This window comes from Limanda limanda, chromosome 18, assembly GCF_963576545.1.
Source record: "Limanda limanda chromosome 18, fLimLim1.1, whole genome shotgun sequence".
Lineage (NCBI taxonomy): Eukaryota > Metazoa > Chordata > Actinopteri > Pleuronectiformes > Pleuronectidae > Limanda > Limanda limanda.
Genome location: NC_083653.1, coordinates 6,656,877 through 6,677,014, shown reverse-complemented (window position 1 = coordinate 6,677,014; position 20,138 = coordinate 6,656,877). Strand labels below are relative to the sequence as shown.

General features: G+C 40.4%; 1 protein-coding gene across 1 annotated transcript; it reads right to left on the bottom strand.

The window, feature by feature from the left end:
* Positions 1-3,618: 3,618 nt before the first annotated feature.
* LOC133024854 (apolipoprotein B-100-like) lies at positions 3,619-18,422 on the bottom strand. Its single transcript, XM_061092019.1, has 27 exons — positions 18,368-18,422; positions 17,956-18,068; positions 17,717-17,862; positions 17,111-17,258; positions 16,836-16,988; positions 16,630-16,754; positions 16,431-16,516; positions 15,896-16,340; positions 15,660-15,774; positions 15,431-15,577; positions 15,127-15,338; positions 14,813-15,008; positions 14,554-14,733; positions 14,234-14,437; positions 13,984-14,151; positions 13,684-13,889; positions 13,171-13,353; positions 12,953-13,083; positions 12,647-12,857; positions 12,401-12,573; positions 12,075-12,235; positions 11,873-11,982; positions 11,406-11,779; positions 5,250-11,273; positions 5,042-5,153; positions 4,688-4,874; positions 3,619-4,599 (listed from the first exon to the last, which is right to left on the bottom strand). Exons 1-27 carry the CDS (start codon positions 18,420-18,422, stop codon positions 3,619-3,621), a joined length of 11,346 nt encoding a protein of 3,781 aa, XP_060948002.1.
* Between the last annotated feature and the right edge of the window lie 1,716 nt (positions 18,423-20,138).

The window sequence follows — 20,138 nt, the reverse complement described above, 5'->3', positions numbered from 1 at the left end:
TTTTATATGACATCTACCCACTATGACTTTGTTGAAAACTTTAAACATCATTAGTGTCTTCAGTTATATCTGAGCTTTTAATGCTATGACCAGTAAAACTGTCTCCTATGACCAAGGCCTCTTACAGCATATTGTACATATTAGAGACACTGCTTTAATGTAACTAAGTACATCCACTCAAGTACTTTACTTAAACACAAATTCAAGTCATGTGTACTTGAGTATTTCCATTATGTGACAACGTAAAAATAATCTATGTCTATGTCCTAACATACATTTATACACAGTATATAACTCACTGGGGGGGATTCTCTGTATTGACTTCTTTTTCTTGATTAAAAAGCGGTGCCTCAGCACTGGTATCTTAACACTCTTCACTGACCTTTCACCTCCTCACAGAAGTCTGTGAAAGGATCAGGATTACAAAACAAGTGAACTCAAGATAAGTTAATCAGGCAGAGGTTTGACAGCTTGACTTTACATAACAGTGCTTCTTGAGTGACAGAGGAATTCTGAGGTTTTTAATGACGCTAAATGAGTAGTTCTGACAATCAGTATCAATCAATCCGGTCGGCATAAAAAGCAGAGACAAGTTGGATCTTCTTTAAAAACATGTTTTTATGTACGTTCTGTCATCTTGAAAAATCCATAAATAAGGTTACACAAAAAACCTGAGCATGGAGGTCAGCGGAGAAAATCAATGCACAGTCACATGGGGTGTCATTGTGTAGCTGATGTCCTCAAAACCCCCTGTAGATGTGAAGCCTCTGACTAATGAGCCTAAACCCAAAGAAACAAAGGGTAAGAGCTGACACACATGATTGAATCAGAGAGCAGGAGACAGGAAACAGAAACATGAGCCAAAAGGAAATGTAAATATCAAACATGTAGAATGAGTCTCCCTTCTCTTAAAAAACATTTCTCAATTTCTAATTGAGTTCATGCTTCATTTTGAACTTGTGTGATGAGCAGCTGTCAGGGGACTTCACTTCAGGCAGTCATAGACCACATTGCATCTATTCCTTTGTTTGCCTTTGGAACATGAATCTAAAATTTCATATAGAGTCGTCGGCAAATTACACATTACATTGATTTGTAGAGCGAATGAACAAATACAACAGATCAGCAAACAGACATTAAATTATTTTTTTATTTTTATGTTGCTTTTTATTTCATGACCTTAAATGTTTTTTAAAGTTAATAAGTACTGACGTCAGGGAAGCCAAACATTTTCTGCCACACTCACACAAATTAAAGTAGCTATAATTTGATATTTTAATGCCTGATTGCTGCAGAGGTTGTATTTCTTTCTTTGCAATTAAAAAATCTATAAATGTGTAATTTTATTTCATAACGTTTGTACACACAACAGTTTTCATTATTACAATGTGGTGAATCGTCCCTTTTTTAGTGGTAATCAGATTCAACAATTACCTACAGGACATCTTTCACCACAGATTTTATTTAACTTGACATTAATGACAGTAATGATCCTCCACAACAGGTCACTGGGACATATAAATTGAATGCAACCATTACAAATGTCAATCATTAGACCCGTGCTTTTACTAATATGACATGTTGCCATAGGTCCTTCATTATAGGCTGTTACACAACCACAATAGAGCTGTAATCTTAGGAATGTAGTGTCCTAGATGCCTTTAACTTTACGGATGTAGGTTATTGTAGGACGATTGTCAGTGTTTGAAACAGAAGTTCTCTCCTGGTTTGGCTGGTTGTTGTGAGTGAATTCATCAGGGTGCTAAATAATCATTACATGACTATTTAAAGAAACGTGTATTCGAGCCGTTGCACATTTAGAGAATACTTGTTCTTGCCTTAGCATTGAAAAGAGAAAAACTTTTGTTCAAACTGTTAAACCATTGGAAATATGAGCGAGTTGCCATGTTATCAGTAAGTGAAGGACCCACATACTGTAGCACGCTTTCATCATGCATGCTGGGAGTGATTGTTTTTATAGCCTGCCATTAAAAAAAAGAGCTGGGTGACATAAGTTATTTCTTCAATTTTTTCCTGCGAATACTTTTGGGCATAAAACAGCTTGAAACTGTCTGAATAGAGTGTAATCAGGATCTTTACTCCATAGTCCCCACTAATTGTATTAGTGCAGAGCGCAGCCGGCAGAAAACAATGCTCTACATCTCATGCAGCTGGTATCTACTGGTATCTTCAGGAACTGCTTGATAACATGTTCCAGTGCTGTTGAAGAAAAACAGTAATAGGTCAAAGGTTTCAGGCTCAATCCGGAGTTTCAGCTCAGACAAGTCTATACAAGTCTTGTTTTCATTTTCATCTGGACCGCGTTGAAGGAATTAATAACTTGTTGCCATCTTCAGACAAAAGATGCTCATGGGAATAGTTCAGCACAAATAGCAAGAGCATCAGCTGAATGTACCAGAGACCCAGTTAGTTTCATTTATTAGTATCAAGCTCATTTTTAGTTTCTTGTTTAAATTACATTTTAATCATTAAATTAATCTGGAATATATTGTTTTTGTAAGTACCATAGACTCTGGAACATAGTATATAGTATGCAGAGCTAAATCTATTAATACAAATTCCTGTCTATTTTTAGTTGAACATGTTCACTCTGGGGAAAAATGAATTTATCAGCAGCATAATAGTTTTCAAGGCAGAGGTTCTTGTGACCCCCCCTGGTTGTTGGATGACATTACACTTGTTTTTCCATAGGCTTCTTCATGTAGCTGATATCCACTGAGAGCAACTGTGCAAATGTAAATTCAAGTGGTCGTACATTTTCTCAAATGAACCCTTTGACCACAATTTCACCCTTTAAAATGTATTTTTAATTGACATAAGTTTATAAGTTTATAAGTTACTTTGTTTTATTGTATGTGCTCCCTAAATGAAACCCAATGAAAAGTAAATAAGACAAATAAGGAGTAACTGAATACAGCATGTCCATTAATATCCCCTCATGCAGTATATTCTGCTTAGCATTCTGAACTTAGAATTACAAACATAGACACTGAAAAAAATGAAAACTGGAACTCAAGACTGAGGTGTTATCGTCTAAAGTATAATTGAGTTTCAATACTTCTAAGATGCTGTGAAGTGTGTACAATCTCTCTCCTTTACTCATATATGAATCAATGATATATAAATATCTTGTCTGGGTTATAACATACAGTTGTGCACCCTCCTAATTTTAGTTTTATTGTTCTGTTATTTTGCATGGTTTTTATTCTGACCTGGTAAAATTGTTTAACCTGCAGTAGCTGTGCATTCAGAAACCTAGAATTGGTTCCAGAGACACATACTGTACACTAGTGTCCTTGGGGGGAAATAAAAGACAGCTGTGCATGACTTTTGAGTTCATAGATTTTATTTTACACAATCATCAAAATAAACATAGAACAATTTGACATGCAAGACATAACAGGTTATTTATTATGTGCGGCTGTCACGTGTAATACCATTAGTGTACGATCATTCTATTTTCAAACAAAACGGAACAAGACATTATTTCTAGAGTTGTTTGCATTTGCTTTTTGAATAAAGTAGAATAAGTGTTCAACATGTCCACCTGTACGTTTAGATAATCTGGAGTAGCATTTCAAACATTTAGCGGTGGAATCAAAGATTAATCATAAGCCTTGAACCCTTAACTTTTACGTACATCTTGTACTGAGAAGGAGCATCCTGAAGATAATCAGTAACAGTGTATTTACACCTATTCACTACAGATATTAAAATATCCAGAAAGTAATCAACCATGTTTTTTATAGACGCAGTGTTCACAGCTGTGTTCGCGTACTCAGTGATAGTTTTCATTAATGTCACGTATTTCTCATAGAGAGCATTAATGTAGACAGCAATGGAATCAAGACCGTCCGACGTCAGGCTGTTGTCAACAAAGTCCTGAGCTTTGACAACAACAGCTTTCAGGGTGTCTCCCAGTTTTTCAAGGACAATGTCGATATTCTGTGGGTGCTTCAAAAGATCCAGAATAGGATTAGACATTGTCTTCATTCTGTCCCTCATCTGCTCAAGTATCTTGGCTCCAGCCATGACATCACGAAGGGGCATAGTGACCTGAATTTTACTGACCATGCCAATCATGACATCAGAAGCGTATTCTGCATTAACAGCAACATGGTGCATCGCCCTCTCTAGCATAGAAGTAATTTTGTCATTCAGGTTGTTGAGCACTTCAATGACAGTGGTTACCCTGTCCGACCCAGGCAGTCTGACCCGGGTCTCTCTCAAGAACCTGATGGTTGCGTCCAAGAACATTTGTACGGTCTTCTGGTACTGAGCAACAGTGTTCCTAAAGAGAATAGACACCTGGCTCATATGTGGGGCGTGGTTTGCAATGTTGTGGGCTTCCTCAGTGTAGAAAATAATATTATTCTTCAACTGAGCAGCATGACTGAACAGCTGGTATTTCTCAGCAAAGTTAGACAAACAAGAAGTGATGGCGGGAAGTTTTTCCTGCAGAACCCTGAGCATAATGTCTGGGGAATCCATGTTGAGGGACAGCTTGAGATTCATTTTATCAGTATCCTTGATTGAAGCTCGGATGGTGAGAAGTTCAACGTCCTTCCCAGGTTCAGACTGTTTAACACAAGAAAACAAAAACAGATGTAAAATCAATGTACATTTGTCTCAATGCAAATAGATAAAAGCACTATTAGGTCCTTACAGCATAGCGACCATAAAACCTGGCATTCATCTGGGATGGGACTTTGCCATGGAACACAAGACCCAAGAGGCCTGTAGATGGAATAGAAATTGTGGCACTGGATCCATCTTTGAGAAGAGCAAGGCGCAAGTTCGCATCAGTGAAGGCAGCGCTGGTAATGTCCACATCCAGTATGAAATGGGAGTCACTGTAGAGACAAACAGGAATGTGTCACTTCTCTCTTTCATCATATTTGCCTGGGATATAATTTGTCTTTGAATATTTGTAAAAACAAATATGCATGAGCTAGAGGAAGTAGATAAATAACAATGGCAAAAATAATGTATATACACAAATGCTTGTTTAAACAATTACCTCAGTGTCTGGGAAAAAACATTTTGAAGGTTCACTGTCAGGTCGGTATGGGTGAAAAGACACTTTCCATTCAGACTTAGGCCAGCATTTTCAAAGTTTATGGTAATGGAAGCTGTTGAAGAACAATTATTTAAGTTAAACCTTGTAACAATAATTTTTCTCAAGAAAAAATGCCTAAATGTAGTTTATACATTGATTAATAACTTACAGTCCAGGTCGTATTCGAAGAAGACAATCACAGAGGTGGCAGAGGACTTAAAGGTGATTTTGAAGACTGGAGCATTGCCCTCGACTTCTGATGCCAGGTTTGTGCTGTACAATGGGCTGATGAACTTGGTGTTGGTAGAGATCTTCTGCTTGTCAGCTGTTACTTCAGCAACAGTTTTCTCAAAGATGGTCAGCTCACCCAGACTGCTGGGCTGAGAGATATCGATCCCAATATCGGCAATCAAGGAAGACCCTGGCGCAAAGTCAATGGTTGCCTGGGCGATGTGCTTCCCATTGGTGTTGAAACTAAACAGGTCTGCCTCATTGTTGCTAGTGTACTTCAGCACTGCATACACTCGGCTCAGAGAGGCTTCAACGGCAAGATTTTCATTTACATCCAGGCCAAAGAGTTTGTCGGTGCCATGGTTAAGTTTGGCGTCAGCAATAATCTTGGAGGTGGAGCGAAGGCCATCATTATTCAGGTACAGATTGAACTCATTATCAAGGACTCCCACAAGTAGAATATCCTCAAGCACTGTTCCATCCATGTTTGCTCTGGTGGATGACTCCATGGAAATAGACTCAAAAGCTCCTTCCAGCTTCAGACTGTGGTCAACCTCTGCCTTTCCAACCGCCTTGATCATGGGGATGTTGAAATCAGCCTTCACCCTCAAGGTAGAGACAGCATTTGCTTTGGTTTTGGTGTCTGCAACCAGATTTTGGTTTGCCTCCAGATTGAGAATGGGCAGGGAAATCTTTGCAACAGTAGCCACAGAGACTTCAGTTTCAGTACTCACAGAGATGGAGCTTTCATGAGTGCCTTCAATGTGACGATGTTCAAGGGACAGAGAGTTGGCCAACTTGAGTCCTCTATTGGTGGTCAGACTGGTGGTGCCATCGAGTTTGGCTTTTAGAAACTCAAACTCGGAGACTGTGGTAGCTCCCAGACGGAAGACAAAGTCATCTTCAGCATACAATCCAGCATTGACATTCAGATTGATAATGTCAGACTTGAAGGACAGTTGTGTGATCAAGTTACCCACTGAGGGAATGTAGATTAGACCCATCATATCGACCAAGGGGTCTACTTGGCTTTTTTGGTAAACAATCTTGCTGTGGAAATCAATTTTCTGCTCAGTGGTAGTTAGAATGTTTTTCAGTCCAGTTTGTTCATACAAGTCAAGATCGCTAATCGCTGGGGTATGGAAATCAACAAATGGAATATCCATCTCAGGAATACTGATGGGCCTAGTCATAAAAGCAATGTCTGCTTCCCCTTCTACAGCAGTAATTACGGCTAACTCCCTCTCATTGTTCTCCATAGAGAAGTTCCAGAACAATTTGTGCTGATTAAGACGGGCCAGAGCCACAGTGTTCATATGTTGTTTGTCAGGCCTGAAGGTTGCTGAGTAATCATTCTGCAGATCGATCTTGGCAGTAAGAGCATCATTTAAACTGAGCTGCGTGTTTCCGTTATTCTGAAGGATAAACACAACCTCCCTGGTACCAACAACAACATCAATCACATTGTTGAAGGATCCAATGACAAAACCAGTTAGATATGTAGTCTGAGTAGCCTTCAGTTCAAGCTTCATGTCATGAAGATTGGCATTAACTGATCCCACCAAAATGCTGCTTTTTATCGTGGAGCCTTCTACTTCAGAACGAAAATCAGACTTGAAATAAGTGAATATGAGAGAGTCAACATTCATGGTCTGTTTCATCTTCAGCAGGAATGTATCTGTGTCACTACTTAAGGTGAGCACGAGCGTACTTGGATTGATTGTGACTTGCAGGTCACTCTTATGAGTGTTTTCGTGAGAGTTCAAGGTGGTAGTACCCTGGTTTCCAACAGTTATTGTCACTGATGTACCTTCCTGACGGGCCATACATTTTTGTGTAACAGATGTCTCACTCGTGAGGTCGAAGATAGGGAGGCTGAGAACATGTTTATAGGATGTGTCAGTACTGGCTGATAAACCACCCTTGGTGGCTAAGTAAGCTTCATTTAAAAGCTCAGCATTGTAATGTGCTGTGGTGGCTTTTACTGTGGTTTTGGCTGACGCCTGAGCAGAGAAGTCAGAAAATGTTACAGATGCATGATGGTCCACTGCAAGAAAATCATGAGTGAATTTAAGGGTCTCAGCAGCAATCAGCTGAAGGTCCTTGGGAACAACAATGCGAGCAGTGGAATCCAGGTTGAAGTTAAGGATTTCAAAACTGAGCGATGTCCCTTGGGAAGTCACAAAGGCTGTAAGCTGAGGAGTCTCATTTATGTCAAGAGAGGTTTGAACCTCAGCAGCATTCCTAACAGAGTAGATTGGGGTATTCACTTTAATCTCATAACTCAGTTTACCAAAGCCTGGAATTGTGATGTCACTGGGAATTAATGACAGCTTACTTGTTGGGAATTGGAGAGTTTTGATAAGTTTGTCTGCCGGAAAAACAGGCAGAATAGGAAATGAGAACTCGGGTAAAGTGATCACAGGGAGTGAATATTCAGGAATGGTAGGAAGGTAGTTCATATTCAGGTCTCCAATTAAAGCATTAACATCAAACATTGGCATCTCCAAATTCAGAATGAAATCGATCAAGGCAATGAGCCTCTGTTTTATGTCATTCATTGAGATGGTTGTCGCTTGCACGGTATGCAACCCCAAGATGGTGAACTCTGGGATGTTCAGCTCTGTTGGGATTTCAAACTGGTGAAGATCACTCATGGTGAATGTCTTGGACGGCACTACAAGATCAGTGAGAGGAATTCTGAAGGATGCTATGTTTAGCTGGGCTTTCTTCAGTTCTGTAATGAGCCCATCAATGATTTGCAAAAGCTCACTGACAATCTTTTGGTCAGGTGCCAGCTTCTTAAAGATCTCAACCATATCGGTGAACATCTCAGTGGCAAAGATTAGGAGGTCAGTATAGCACTTACTTGCCAACTGCAGATAAGAAGCAATTTCAGCATTGACATCCAGGTTTGACATTTTCTGTTTTATAACTTCTGCAATTACCTTCAGGTTATCAAGAACAACTTGGTCAATGACATCTTGAGCAGCTTTTACACTTTCTGAAATATTGATTTCTCTCAGTTGTTCGACGGCGCCTCTGACAGACGATAAGACAAAATTGGCTAAATCTGTAGTTGCCTCAAGCTTCTGGGGGATTTCAAGAGACCTGAGCAGATCATTCACATGAGATGTGTACTTGGCAATAATTTGATTTACATAATCCACAAAGTCATTGTAATTAAATGACTTCAGGTTCTCCTCAATAATAAGCAGGTAGTCTTTTAACTGGATAATTATATCCTGAATCTCAGCTGATTTTAAATAGTTGATAGAATCCTCAAAGTTTTGCATGAATTTGGAAGGTATATCTGCATTCTTAACCATCTTAAATACAGCTCTGATGGATTCCTCAATTTTGCACTGCTCGATGAGCTCCATAACTTTTTCCAAGGCAACTTGAACCTTTTTGTCTACCTCGAACTTTAAAGTCAACTCTCTCAGCTTGGAATAGAAGGTGTTGATCTTGCCTATGATATCAAGGTCCTGAATCGTTCGCCTAATATAATCTGTTATATCACTGAGAATCTCTGTGGTAAACTGACTAATGAGTCCCTCAATGTGAGCTCTGAAGTCCACATATTCATATGTGATGTAACCTTTCAATTCAGAAACAAAGTTTTGCAAGTCAAAGGTCTCAACCATTTGCTTAATCTCGGACATGATTGTCTGAAGCTTAGCTTGGATTTCATACTTGGCATCAATGTCAAGCAGGAAGGCAATGCTGCTGCCCTTCAGTTTTTCCAAGTCAAACTTCTGGACCATCTCCCTTACGGTGTCAATCACATACACAACCAGAGCCTTGATGTCATATTCCTCGTTAAAGGCATTAAGATGTTGCTGGATACTCTGAGCGAGTGTTTCAGGGAGGCTGCCACTAAGAAGTTCTTCAATCATACCAACAAAGTGTTGGATGTAAACAGTGAGATCAGCTAGATGTTTTTCAAAGGTAGCATTCAGGTTACTTAAAGAAGCCTCCACATCGTCCATGGAAATTGCATATTCTTGGGTAAGATCCGTGAAATACTGCTTAAGTTGGTTTACCTTGCCTTCAATATTCAATTGGGAAACAAAGTCACTTACATGCTGGGGAAGAGCCTCAAGTTTAGCCTTTATCTCCCCGTTGTTGAGGCAGTCTTGCAGTGTCTCAGCAACATACACGATGAAGCCTTTTACAGTTTCCAAGAGGGCAGGGAGATTGTTAAAAAGAGGGATCTGAATTATATGACTGTCTGTGTTCTTGTCGTACTTGAGGAAGCCAGAGATGCTGAATTCCTGGTTGTCTGCAGAATTTATGTTGATGAGGTTTGTGAGGATGGTGCCAGAGACTTCAATTCCAGTTCTTTCAGGGGTATTGTACACACTCATGTCCTGATTGAAGACATGCTCATTCAATTTAGATTTCATTCTAAAACTGGTCTTTTGCTCTTGGGGTGTAAGAACAGTGTCCATGTTGTTGTCAATTATAGTCTGGAGGGAAAAATTGTTTCCTAGCTCCTGGGTTATTGATGCTCTGCAATCATGTGAGCTAGCAAAAGCCAGAGGTTGAGCTTTCAGGAGGAACTTGCCATAGAGCTGAGCACTGTGCTTTCCGTATGCGTTGATGTCTCCATCAGCGTTGACGACAGCATCAAGGTTGAAATCAAAAGGAACAACGCTGCAGCGGATGGTGTGATCAAAGCGCATTGGCTGTGAGTTGAAACGGGCATCGTTGGAGAGCCTGGCAGCAAGACCAACAACTTCCAGCTCAGTGTTCTGGTTCATGTGGGTTCCAAAGAGTTTTCCAGTGGTGCTACACTTTGCATTTGCAGTCATATCAGCATACATCACCTGATAGATGTGCTTGATCTCTTCCTCACCGTAGAGGGCTTTCAGGCTTCCGGTCAGGTCCATCTTGTACAACTCTGCCTGCAGCTGAGCCTCATTAATGAAGTTGACAGCCAGAAGTCTCAGGTTGTTATTAACATTGGCAGAAGCGGTGTAGGGTTTCATGTTGATGAGGATATCATGGGTGTAAGAGGCATACTCGCTGGCTGTGGCCTCAGCCTTTGAGCTGATGTCTAGGCTAGCAAGAGTAATCACGAGAGTATTTGCATTGTCTACCTTGACATCACTCATTGCAGCCTTGTTGTTAATAGATAAAGTAGCTCTGGAAGCATCAAGCTCAGCATTGAAGCTGTTTTCTAGGGACAGGGGGCTCTGCAGGGTGGTTGTTCCACTTGTGGTCAAACCGTCCTTGTTCATCTTCAGAACAGCCTTGTGAATAGCTTCATTCTCAAGAAGTTTCAAGGTGGCATCGCTGTTTACAGCCAGACCATTGACATCAAGAGTGGCAGTCAGCAGAGAGTAAACACGGTTTTCAGTCTGGTCGGCATTTGTCTCGATCCTAATGACGACTTCACTTGCACCAGCTGAGGCTTCGGCCTGGTTGCGGATCTTCATGCCGAGAGCAAGGACAATGGCATCACCTTTCAATGACAGCTTGCTTTCTTTGTAGGAAAGCTCACCAACATGTGTCAAGAGGTTTTTAAAGGCATTGGTGTTAGACACAAGAGAGAATTCACCATTGGCAAGGGATGCTGCGATTGTGTTCTGAGCATTGATAACTGTGGAGTCAATCTGGACAGTAGAATCAAGCTTTGCTTCTTGCCTGAATGGGAAGATGGTGAATGACTGGGTGGAGATGGTTTTGCCGTACATGGGTCCAGCCTCGAACATTGCATCAAACTTGCTATCAGCAGAGATTTCCTCAGTGTTGAATCCAGTCATGCCTGTGTGCTCTAATGCAACATTGAGACCGAATGGACTTGTGGCTTCAATCTTGCTGCTTGATTTCAAATTGATTTTGTCAGTGAAGGTTGCGTCTTCAGTTATGCTAACACTGGCTTCAATGAATTTATGGACCAAAGAGCTTTTCAATTGAGCATTAATGGAATCAGTTGTCATCAACATTCCTGAGCCTAAATAAGAGACAAAAGAAGAAAAGATGCATAGTGTGAATCATTAGCTAATATGCAATATAACAAATAGAGATATGCACAATAAATTGTATCTTGGGAATTACAAATTGATAAATATTTGCTCAGAATTACCTTCAATCTTTATTGACAGGACGTCAATTGGGGAAGTTCCTTTCACGTCAAACTTCGCTGAGTAGCTTGGTGTTTCCACCCCATCTTTGCCAGCAGAAAATGAGGCCTCTGCATCATAAAGGTTGCTTTTCATCAGAGATGAAACCTCAGCTTTGCCAAAAAGAGGAATAAACAGAGTAAGACTCTCAGGCACAACAAGGTCTGGGATTGGAATCTCCATGGAGACAATCTCCAGACCAAACTGGGGTAGAGATACACTTGGGGTTGTTAAAACCGGTGGGAATTGAAGCTCTTCTGTAGACTTTCCTCCGAGAGGGAGAGGGATAGCAAAGGTGAAGCGCTCATTGTTGAAGTAGTACGAAGCCTTTGCCTCACTGTAAACAGGACAAAAGTAAAATAAATTCATGTTCTGAAAAGAATACATCTCGGCTCATTTAAGTATTTACCATGACATTTGCCACACTTACATGTTCAGGAACAATGTCTCTGGCAGGGAGATCACAGGCATATCAGGAACTCTGAAATTCTGAATGTAAAGTAGGTCAGCACCATACTTTTCCATTTGGCTGTTTGCAGCCTAAAAAAAGAAGAAAAATAAGTTTTTCAGGTCTTTTTCAATTTTCTTTTTAACAAAGAAACCCCAAATAATTTCTGAATCGAGACTCATACCTCCTTAAATGTCTTGAAGATGTGACGGACTCTCACGTCTGTCAGTCCCACTTGTGCGTCAAGTAGCTGGTTGCCGTACTTCTCAAACAAGTCAGCATTTTGCAAGACGGTTGTTTTAGCGTTTACATCCGACTTGAATGCAAATTCAATCTTGCTGGCATCTACAACAGAACACATCAATTAAATATACATCTTTTTGTACTTTTCCTTGTCTTATGTTGCAATGTTTGATGTGACTCAGAGTTATATCCCAGTGTCTCAGAAGTAACAATGTAATAAAATGTTGTTGTAATAGAGATATAAAGATAAAAGGGGAATTCAATTACCATATGTCAGTGCAATTTTCTGCTCAGCGGTGGCGTCCATTACTTTGATTTCACTCTTAAGCTCCAGCTCTAATTCTTCACCATGCTTCATGTTAGCTGTGATAGTGGCATCAGCATTGAGTGAGGGGACAAGCAACTGGACTTGCAGCATTGCTTCCTTCATGGCCTTCAGACTGAAATGTGTACCAGTTGGTTAGTGTCAGTTCAATGACATGAGTCACATTCATTTCATGGTTGATTTCTTACTTGGCACGGCCAACCAGGGAGAGCTGAGGGATGTTCTTGTTTACAAAGTCCAGAGAGATTGAATGAGTTCCTTTGCCCTTGGTGTTTCCATCAACAACACCCAGCCTGAGTCCAGCCTCTACATCGTAGTCGGGGATCTGTAAGTCAGCTGTGACGACATTCTTCCTTCTGTTGTACTTCAGCATTGCTACGGCCTCAGTGGGCTCTGCACCTGTTGTTGGGGAACCAATAGAGTAATTGTTAGCTTGTGGGCCACTTCAACCATGGAAGGATTTGATCATATTGTCCAAATGTACTGCAACTTACCTTCAGCCCTCACAATGAGCTTCACAGAGTCAACCTTCTGCCTGCCCTCTTCTCCCTCCCTGAGGAGCTCGTAGGCAACAGTGGTTGTGTACTCAGTGACTTCGCCAGTAGGGTGGAGCTCCACAGCAAATCTATAATGGTTCATTTAATATTTTTCTGGTTAAACAAGTGAATAAAAAAGATTATCATTTGTCGGTGTTTCAGAAAATGTTGCTTACTTGCTGTCTCCAGTGAAGGGGAAGTAGGGGGTTGTCTCTTGAGAGGAAGCATCAATATACTGCAGAGCGGTGCAGTATTTCATTCCAGCGAAGAAAGGAGTGCACTCACTCACATCAACCTTGTCCATCACTGTTGGGGGGATGGTCATCACCTCTTTTCCAGTCACGGCCACCAGGGTGTTTCTATGTGGGGAAGTTAAAAAGAATGTGAGCATAAGTTTGGTGTATATGTTTTAGTCTGAAAAACCTGTATTTGCTCACACACTGAGCCCAACAGGATTAATCACAAAGTGTGGCTGTAGAGGGCGATGTTGAACCAACATTATCTTGTCGGTAGAACTTGTTGAGCTGGTCATTTCAAAAGTAACTCACAAGCCTATAAAGTGTCAACACCCCTGTTCTAGCACTTGGCTGTTATGAAATCTAGATTTCTTCCAAAGTTGGATTTACTTCAAATCAGACACAATCTTGTCATATATATGATCATGGCCAAGAACCTCTACTTCTGCTTACGTCATTTTGATGAGCTTTGTGGGATTCACTGGTGCGGGGATGGTCAGTTTGAGTCCCTCATGTTCCATGGAGATCTTGGCACTGAGTCCACTCTCGTGGAAAATGTTGGTGTGCATCTCTAATCCTGAGTTGACATATTCAGGGATGTGGGATCCAACTTGAGTTACAAACTCAATGCCAGCAGAGGGCATGAATGCAACTTCATTCTGTGTGGAAACAGGAGAAACATGAATAGTTGCGTTGATGCTGTGAAATAACCATAAAGTGAATGGGCTGTGAAACACATATTTGGATAATTACCATGTCACGGGCAATCTTAAGTCCACCCTTGATACCAGGAGTGAAGGTACCAGACAGTGCAATCCTCAGAGGCACACCAGTTAGAGTGGACAGGAAGAATTCATTGTCCATGAAGATGTAATGGGCAAAGATTGTATTATCAGCCTTGGTCATCAAAGCCTTCATTAGCTGTGGCAGTAAAAAACACAGATGAAATACTGACTAAAAATTGCAATCACTTAAAAAACTAAAAATAACTGGTTTATCTTACATCACCAGGGAACATCTTCATCATGCTGTCGATCATCATTGCAGCAGAGTAGGCCATCTCCTGAATTTCGTTGGTCTTCAGATATCCCAGCTCATTTCCCAGAAGTTTCATGTAAACCATGGCCTCAGGAGACTGAGCAGACTTCAGTTCGCCCACCAGTTTGTTCAGGTTGCTTCCGATCTCCCTCATCAGGTTCAGGGAGGCCTGTGCATGTAGAAGTTCTTACTGTATTTTTTATTTCGTACATTTGATAAAAATACAGTTTCATAATAACTTTTAAGATAACTTTAACACAGACAAAACAGATGTCTCGCTCATACCTGTCTCTTCATTCTGTCCTTCTTCAGATTTGGCAGCATGTTTAACAGATTCTCACTGACTCTCAATTGCATGTTGTCAGAGACAAAGTACATTATTTTCATGGCAGTGTCAGGAAAGAATCCATTCTCTCCAAACAGGGCTTCAGCAGTTGGCTCAAGTCCTTTGCTCTCAATTCCAATCTGTAAAGATGATACATTTATTACACCTACTAACCAAACTAAACTCATCTCGATATGTCTCATGGCACAAAATGTTTACCTCAATCATGTCCATTTCATAGCCAAAGGCCTTGAGAGTCATCTCAAGCATGACTTCCTTGGGCAGATAGCTGGTACCCTCAAAGATCATGTTTCCCTCCACAGATCCCATCTTGTAGTTGCGAGAGAACTTGCTGGCGTCCATAGTGGCTCCAATCTCATTTCCCTGCAGGGCATCACGGATCATCTGTCTCAGTCTGTTGGAAATCAAGAAAAATATTGCAGTCAATCACTTTGTGGTGATTTTATTCAAATTGAGACAACTACATGTAGTTAGTGGCAGCAATTAAAAACTTTTATGAACTTCAAACCCACTCTTTAGTCTCAGGCTCAGTTGTGGATAAGATGTTAGTAATGTGGGAGATGACAAAGCTCTTGACTTGTTGGTCTTGTTCAAGGGGCAGAGCATCCGCCAGCTGAGCCAGTTCATTCTGCTCCGGGTTCTTCATAAGAACTAGATATGCAGCAACACGCTTTTGCATGGGGGTGGTACCGTCCAGAAGCACCTGCATGAGAATCTCTCTGCCCTGTGACAAAAAGAGATCAATAAAACTAGTATCAGTAATGTACAAATAATAATTATATTAAGCCGTCACACCAATTAATCAATTTGTCTTGCCTCCTCAGGGACGGGAATCAGCCTGAAGACTTGGATGGCAGCCTGCTGCACAGCCAGAGAAGCCTCAGGTTTGTTCACACACTGGATCACAGCCGCTCTCAGTGCAGGACTAGCAGAGGACATAGCTGGAGCCATATTTCCAATAACCTATAATCAAAGGACATGTGAACTTTTTGCTTATTGGCGTTGACGGTCATTTTAATTATAATCAGTTATTTATGTTACCCACTCTCAAATACATGAAAGTGGTCTCCTGGTCACCGGAGCAGTCGCCCAGCTGAGAAGCCATGAACTCAGCCACAGAGTAAATCTCAGGGATCAGATTTCCTTCAGCCTTGTACAACCTGTTGAAGAGAGAATAGAAAGCTTTTTATTTTTGAAGACGTTGGTTCTATTTTACATACAGGATTAAGTAAATAGTTGCTCGAATATTATTCAGCATGAAAGTGCGTTGACATCACTCACCTCTTGACGATATTGCTCAGGGCATACAGGATGGGCTTGCTGACCTTGTATTTGGCCATCTCGAGCATGTCATTGATCAGGAGGGCAGAGGGATTGGACACGAGTCCCAGAGCAAACACAGCAGCATCAACCTCGACTGCAGAGCTGTCGAAGGTCCTGAGGAGCTGCATGATGGCACTGCTGCACTCAGGGGTTCCACACTGGGCCAGAACCTGGTAGGTCAGGACCGGGGACACTTCAAGAGCCTCGGGAATGGCGGGACTCAGGGTCTCGGCCTTCATTCCACGGACCATGGTGACAAGCTTGTGGAAGAGGTGGGCCCTCCTCTCACCCTCGGCCTCGGGCAGATTGGCCAGTTCTCTCAGGAGGTTCAGACCTGCATCTTTATCCTGGACAACACTCTTGTCATGGACAGCTTCCATGTGAAGACCCTTGACGATGCCACCTGTTATACAGAAGGAAATGGTTAGTATGAATTATGCACAAATTTAGTATATTGAAATAAAAAAGAAGAAAGTGCAAAAAATGTGTTTACTGTGGTCGAAAACCCTGTCGTTGTGAGGAGAGACCTGAACAAGAGTCAGTTCTTGCTTTCCAACGTTAGTTACTCCGTATTCTCCCCTGTGGGGATGAAATGCATTGAATAAAGGATTGTAGAAACCTCGGGTAATAGTTATCAGTACTCGTTCTTACATAATAGAGTAGTTCAGAATGATCCATAAAGATTGACTTACTTGTGTGAGAAGGGAATGAGGATGTGGTTCTCAGTGCAGGACCCAGAGGTCATGTGTTTCTTCTCATTGTCAAAATTGTAATTACATGTCTGGGAGCTTCTAACCAACTGAGCAAGAGGGTAGTGCTGAAAGACAGAAAAAGTATTGTCAGCAAAAAAGTTATTCTTTCAAAACCAAACCTCACATGTGTCGCTGGAGTATCTCACCATGCCAGAGATAAGTGCCAGAGGACTGGTGTGATCTCTCATCGGGACAAATTTGTCACACGTGGACAGATCCCTGGTGAGGCTAATGCCAGTTCTGCTGTCCTCTGTAGATGTGATGGAGGAATCTGTCTTGCACATGCCATGGATAGTGGGCTAAAATGGGTGTTTACAGAGATGTTACATTATTTTCTGTTCTTACAGTAGGGTGTGATAAGTTGTTTTTTTCTTTTTTAATGTAGGTTTAAATTTGAAGGGTACACTAGTAAGAGACGTACCATGTTCTTGTTCTTGTCTTCTTCGACCAGAGGAACAGCCAGGGCAGAGATAATGCCTCTCTTGACATTCAGAATGGTTGTTGTCTCACCATCTTCAGGGTACAATCTCACATCATATACACCCTCAACCACAACCTTCAGAGGATATCTAAATGAAAGAAACTCAAGGTTAACTCTTGAATGTTCAGCAAATGTTTTTTCCTGCATACGTGGTGTAACACTTAAAGGTCCAGTGGGTAAGATTAAGGTGAAAGGGATCTTTTGGCAGAAATTGAATATTATATAATCTTTGTGATGTTTTCACCAGTGTGTTTAATCTAAATAGTACAAATTGTTGTTTTCTTTATCCTAGAATGAGCCTTTATGTTTAAATACTTTATATTTATATCTGGAGCAAGTCCTCTCCACCAAGGTTTTTTTTTTAAAGGAGTAAACTAAACACCTTTTGAGTTTTTATAACAACTGAAGTCTACCACAGGTTATCTTTCTTGTTTCGAAGGGGAGGGTGAGGTGAGGGGTATTCAGCTGCAACATGAAACTTCACCACTAGATGTCACTAAACTCTATACACTGAATCTTTAAAGAAAAAATGTGTATGTATCGTACCTCTCCATTTCAGCAGCAAAGTTGAGAGAGCTGGACGTGGGACTGAACACAGGGTTGCCTTCTACATCCATGTCGACCACTTCACTCAAGCTACAACCGGTGGTGCGGACGATGAAACTACAAGTCTGAGGCACTTCGATTTCAACCTGTTTAAAAACATATATATATCAGCTTTACCCTGTGTGATACAATTTAAATGAAAATGTGTGTGAGAACATTGAATGGTGAAATGTTTGTACCTTGCAAGTGGCCATAGGTCCATTCTTGAGATGTGAGGCACCATTGATAGCATTCAAAGACTCAGCCTTGTACAGGTATTCATATATGTGGTATGGTTTGTACCTTTGGTTCACTTTTAGAGAAGATATAGATTTTAATATTACAGTTCTATAAACTTACAATAACAATTAAGCAAAAATAATTTACAGAACAAAGAAATTCTTGAAAATATTGGCACAATACAATCTCTAAAAACATTGAAATCAAACTGCCATTCACAACGCATAGTGTTTTTTAAAATTAACATATCAGCATATTGAACTTACACAGGCAGGATACATGCTCCTCTTGGGCAGCTGTAAAAAATATCAAGATAATTAGATTTAAAAAAAGGCAAAAGCAACATAATGGAGATGAAATAACAATACTTACAACTTGAGGTAAGCGTGATAAGGAGAAAGGAAAGGCAGAGCTTGGAGTCCCACATGATGGGCTCGCTGCGTCTCTCTCTTTTGAGGGACTGACGCCTTAACCTCTGCAAAGGCCTTTTATACCAATGGTGGTCTGTAGAAGTGGAGGTTGAAATTACATACAGTACTGTACCAGTTCCAAAGTCCACTCTATATGTATGTGTGGAGGGCCAAAGGCAACTGGCTTCATAAAGCTTCCCCACGAATAAGATTACCAGTTTCAGAAATTGTGTTTTTATAATAAAAGGTTTGAGCCTAACTTCCTAGATTATTCAACTAAAGTTAGAATTGAGCAGAAGTGCACACTCCCCTTCTGAATTTGTAAAGTATAATTGTAAGATGAAAGAACAATAATAGAAGGTTCTTTCATATTAGGTCATATAAATAGGTGTGCTTGTGAGTTTCTTAATTTTTCTGTTTTCAAAATGTTTTTATTTTTCTTGAGTTTATTTTTTTCATCACTGTAAAGTTTAAGAATATAATAGCTTCTGTAATTTCAATTTTTGATATACTTAAAATCTTCTTATAAACAAACAAAAATAAAACATTTAAAACATTCCCAGCATTTTAATGTTTTTTCATTTTACCATGAGGGCGGGAACCATACATTACATAACAGTATTCAAAAGCTCCTTTAAAAGCACAAACCAGAAAGTGGGGTAATGCCTCCTGATAAGAAGTTGTTCACTTGAGCAGGTTTTTATCAAGCATCTTGTCAAAGCAGCATTGGACTCCAGTCTCTGACTGCAGTGTAGACATGATCTTGCACACATGAATTTATCTTTCACACTCTCTGATTCCACAGTCTCTCCATTGAATGACAGACTTACAGCAAGGCCACATAATTCATGGGAAAATCATCTCGAGGCAACTCTAGAGAGCAGAAATACCTTTACATAACACAACCTAAATCCTAAAAACTACTGATATAGGGACAAGTGGGTTGGCCACAGTTGTAGAACAGTCTGTCATGTTCTTACCTACCAATCAAGATCAAGCAACCAAGTTCAGGTTAGTCAAAGTTCTGAAAGTTGTTGGGTTGTTTGCTATTGTCGCAAAAATCACTCACAGTCAAATCTGATCAAACCAGTACTGAGGTGTATTGTGTGACTTTTGAAATGTTTCCACAATCGCTGCTGTTAAGACAAAAGAAGATGCTTAGTGTTCCTAGGTTTGTAGTGAATCTAAGAAACCTTTACATCCTGTTGAAATGTTTATGGGTATAGTTCAGCATATTGGTAAAAACATTCAACCAGTGTTGACCTTACTGGGTTTTCAAGGAAGAAAGAGCAGATTCTAATACACTTTGCTGTGTCTAAAAAGCATCTTTGGATTTTTAAATATTTATGAGTTAGTTACTAAGTATCCATTGTTATAAAGAAGTACTCTTCGGTTTTATAAGTATCTGTTTCAACGGTCTGTAATTCAAAAATTACCAAAGATAAATCTGTGGTAAAATACAGTGTTTTTTTACATTTGCATTTCAGATACAATTAAAACCATAGTGATAATTTCTGTCTGAGTCTCCACTGTTAGCAGATGATTATTATAACCCCCCATCGGAGGTGGTAGGATAAAGCTGACTACAGTAAACAGTAGATGTAGCGTAGTTCTTTGTGCGTTCAATCCGAAATTGTAGTCCACTGCTCCTTTCTGTTCAAACAAAGAGGCGTCTTTCTTTATGTCTTTTCTCTTCTTCTTTCCTTATAAATAGCAAAGCATCAGGATAGATC

What these genes read in the sequence shown, in the direction of transcription:
- LOC133024854 (XM_061092019.1), bottom strand. Translation starts at nt 18,422, where the DNA reads ATGTGGGACTCCAAGCTCTGCCTTTCCTTTCTCCTTATCACGCTTACC. An exon ending in TGAAGATGTTCCCTGGTGAT is followed by an intron (nt 14,152 to 14,233) that starts GTAAGATAAACC and finishes TTACTGCCACAG; the next exon opens with CTAATGAAGGCTTTGATGAC. An exon ending in GGTTTTATGGTCGCTATGCT is followed by an intron (nt 4,600 to 4,687) that starts GTAAGGACCTAA and finishes TGTGTTAAACAG; the next exon opens with TCTGAACCTGGGAAGGACGT.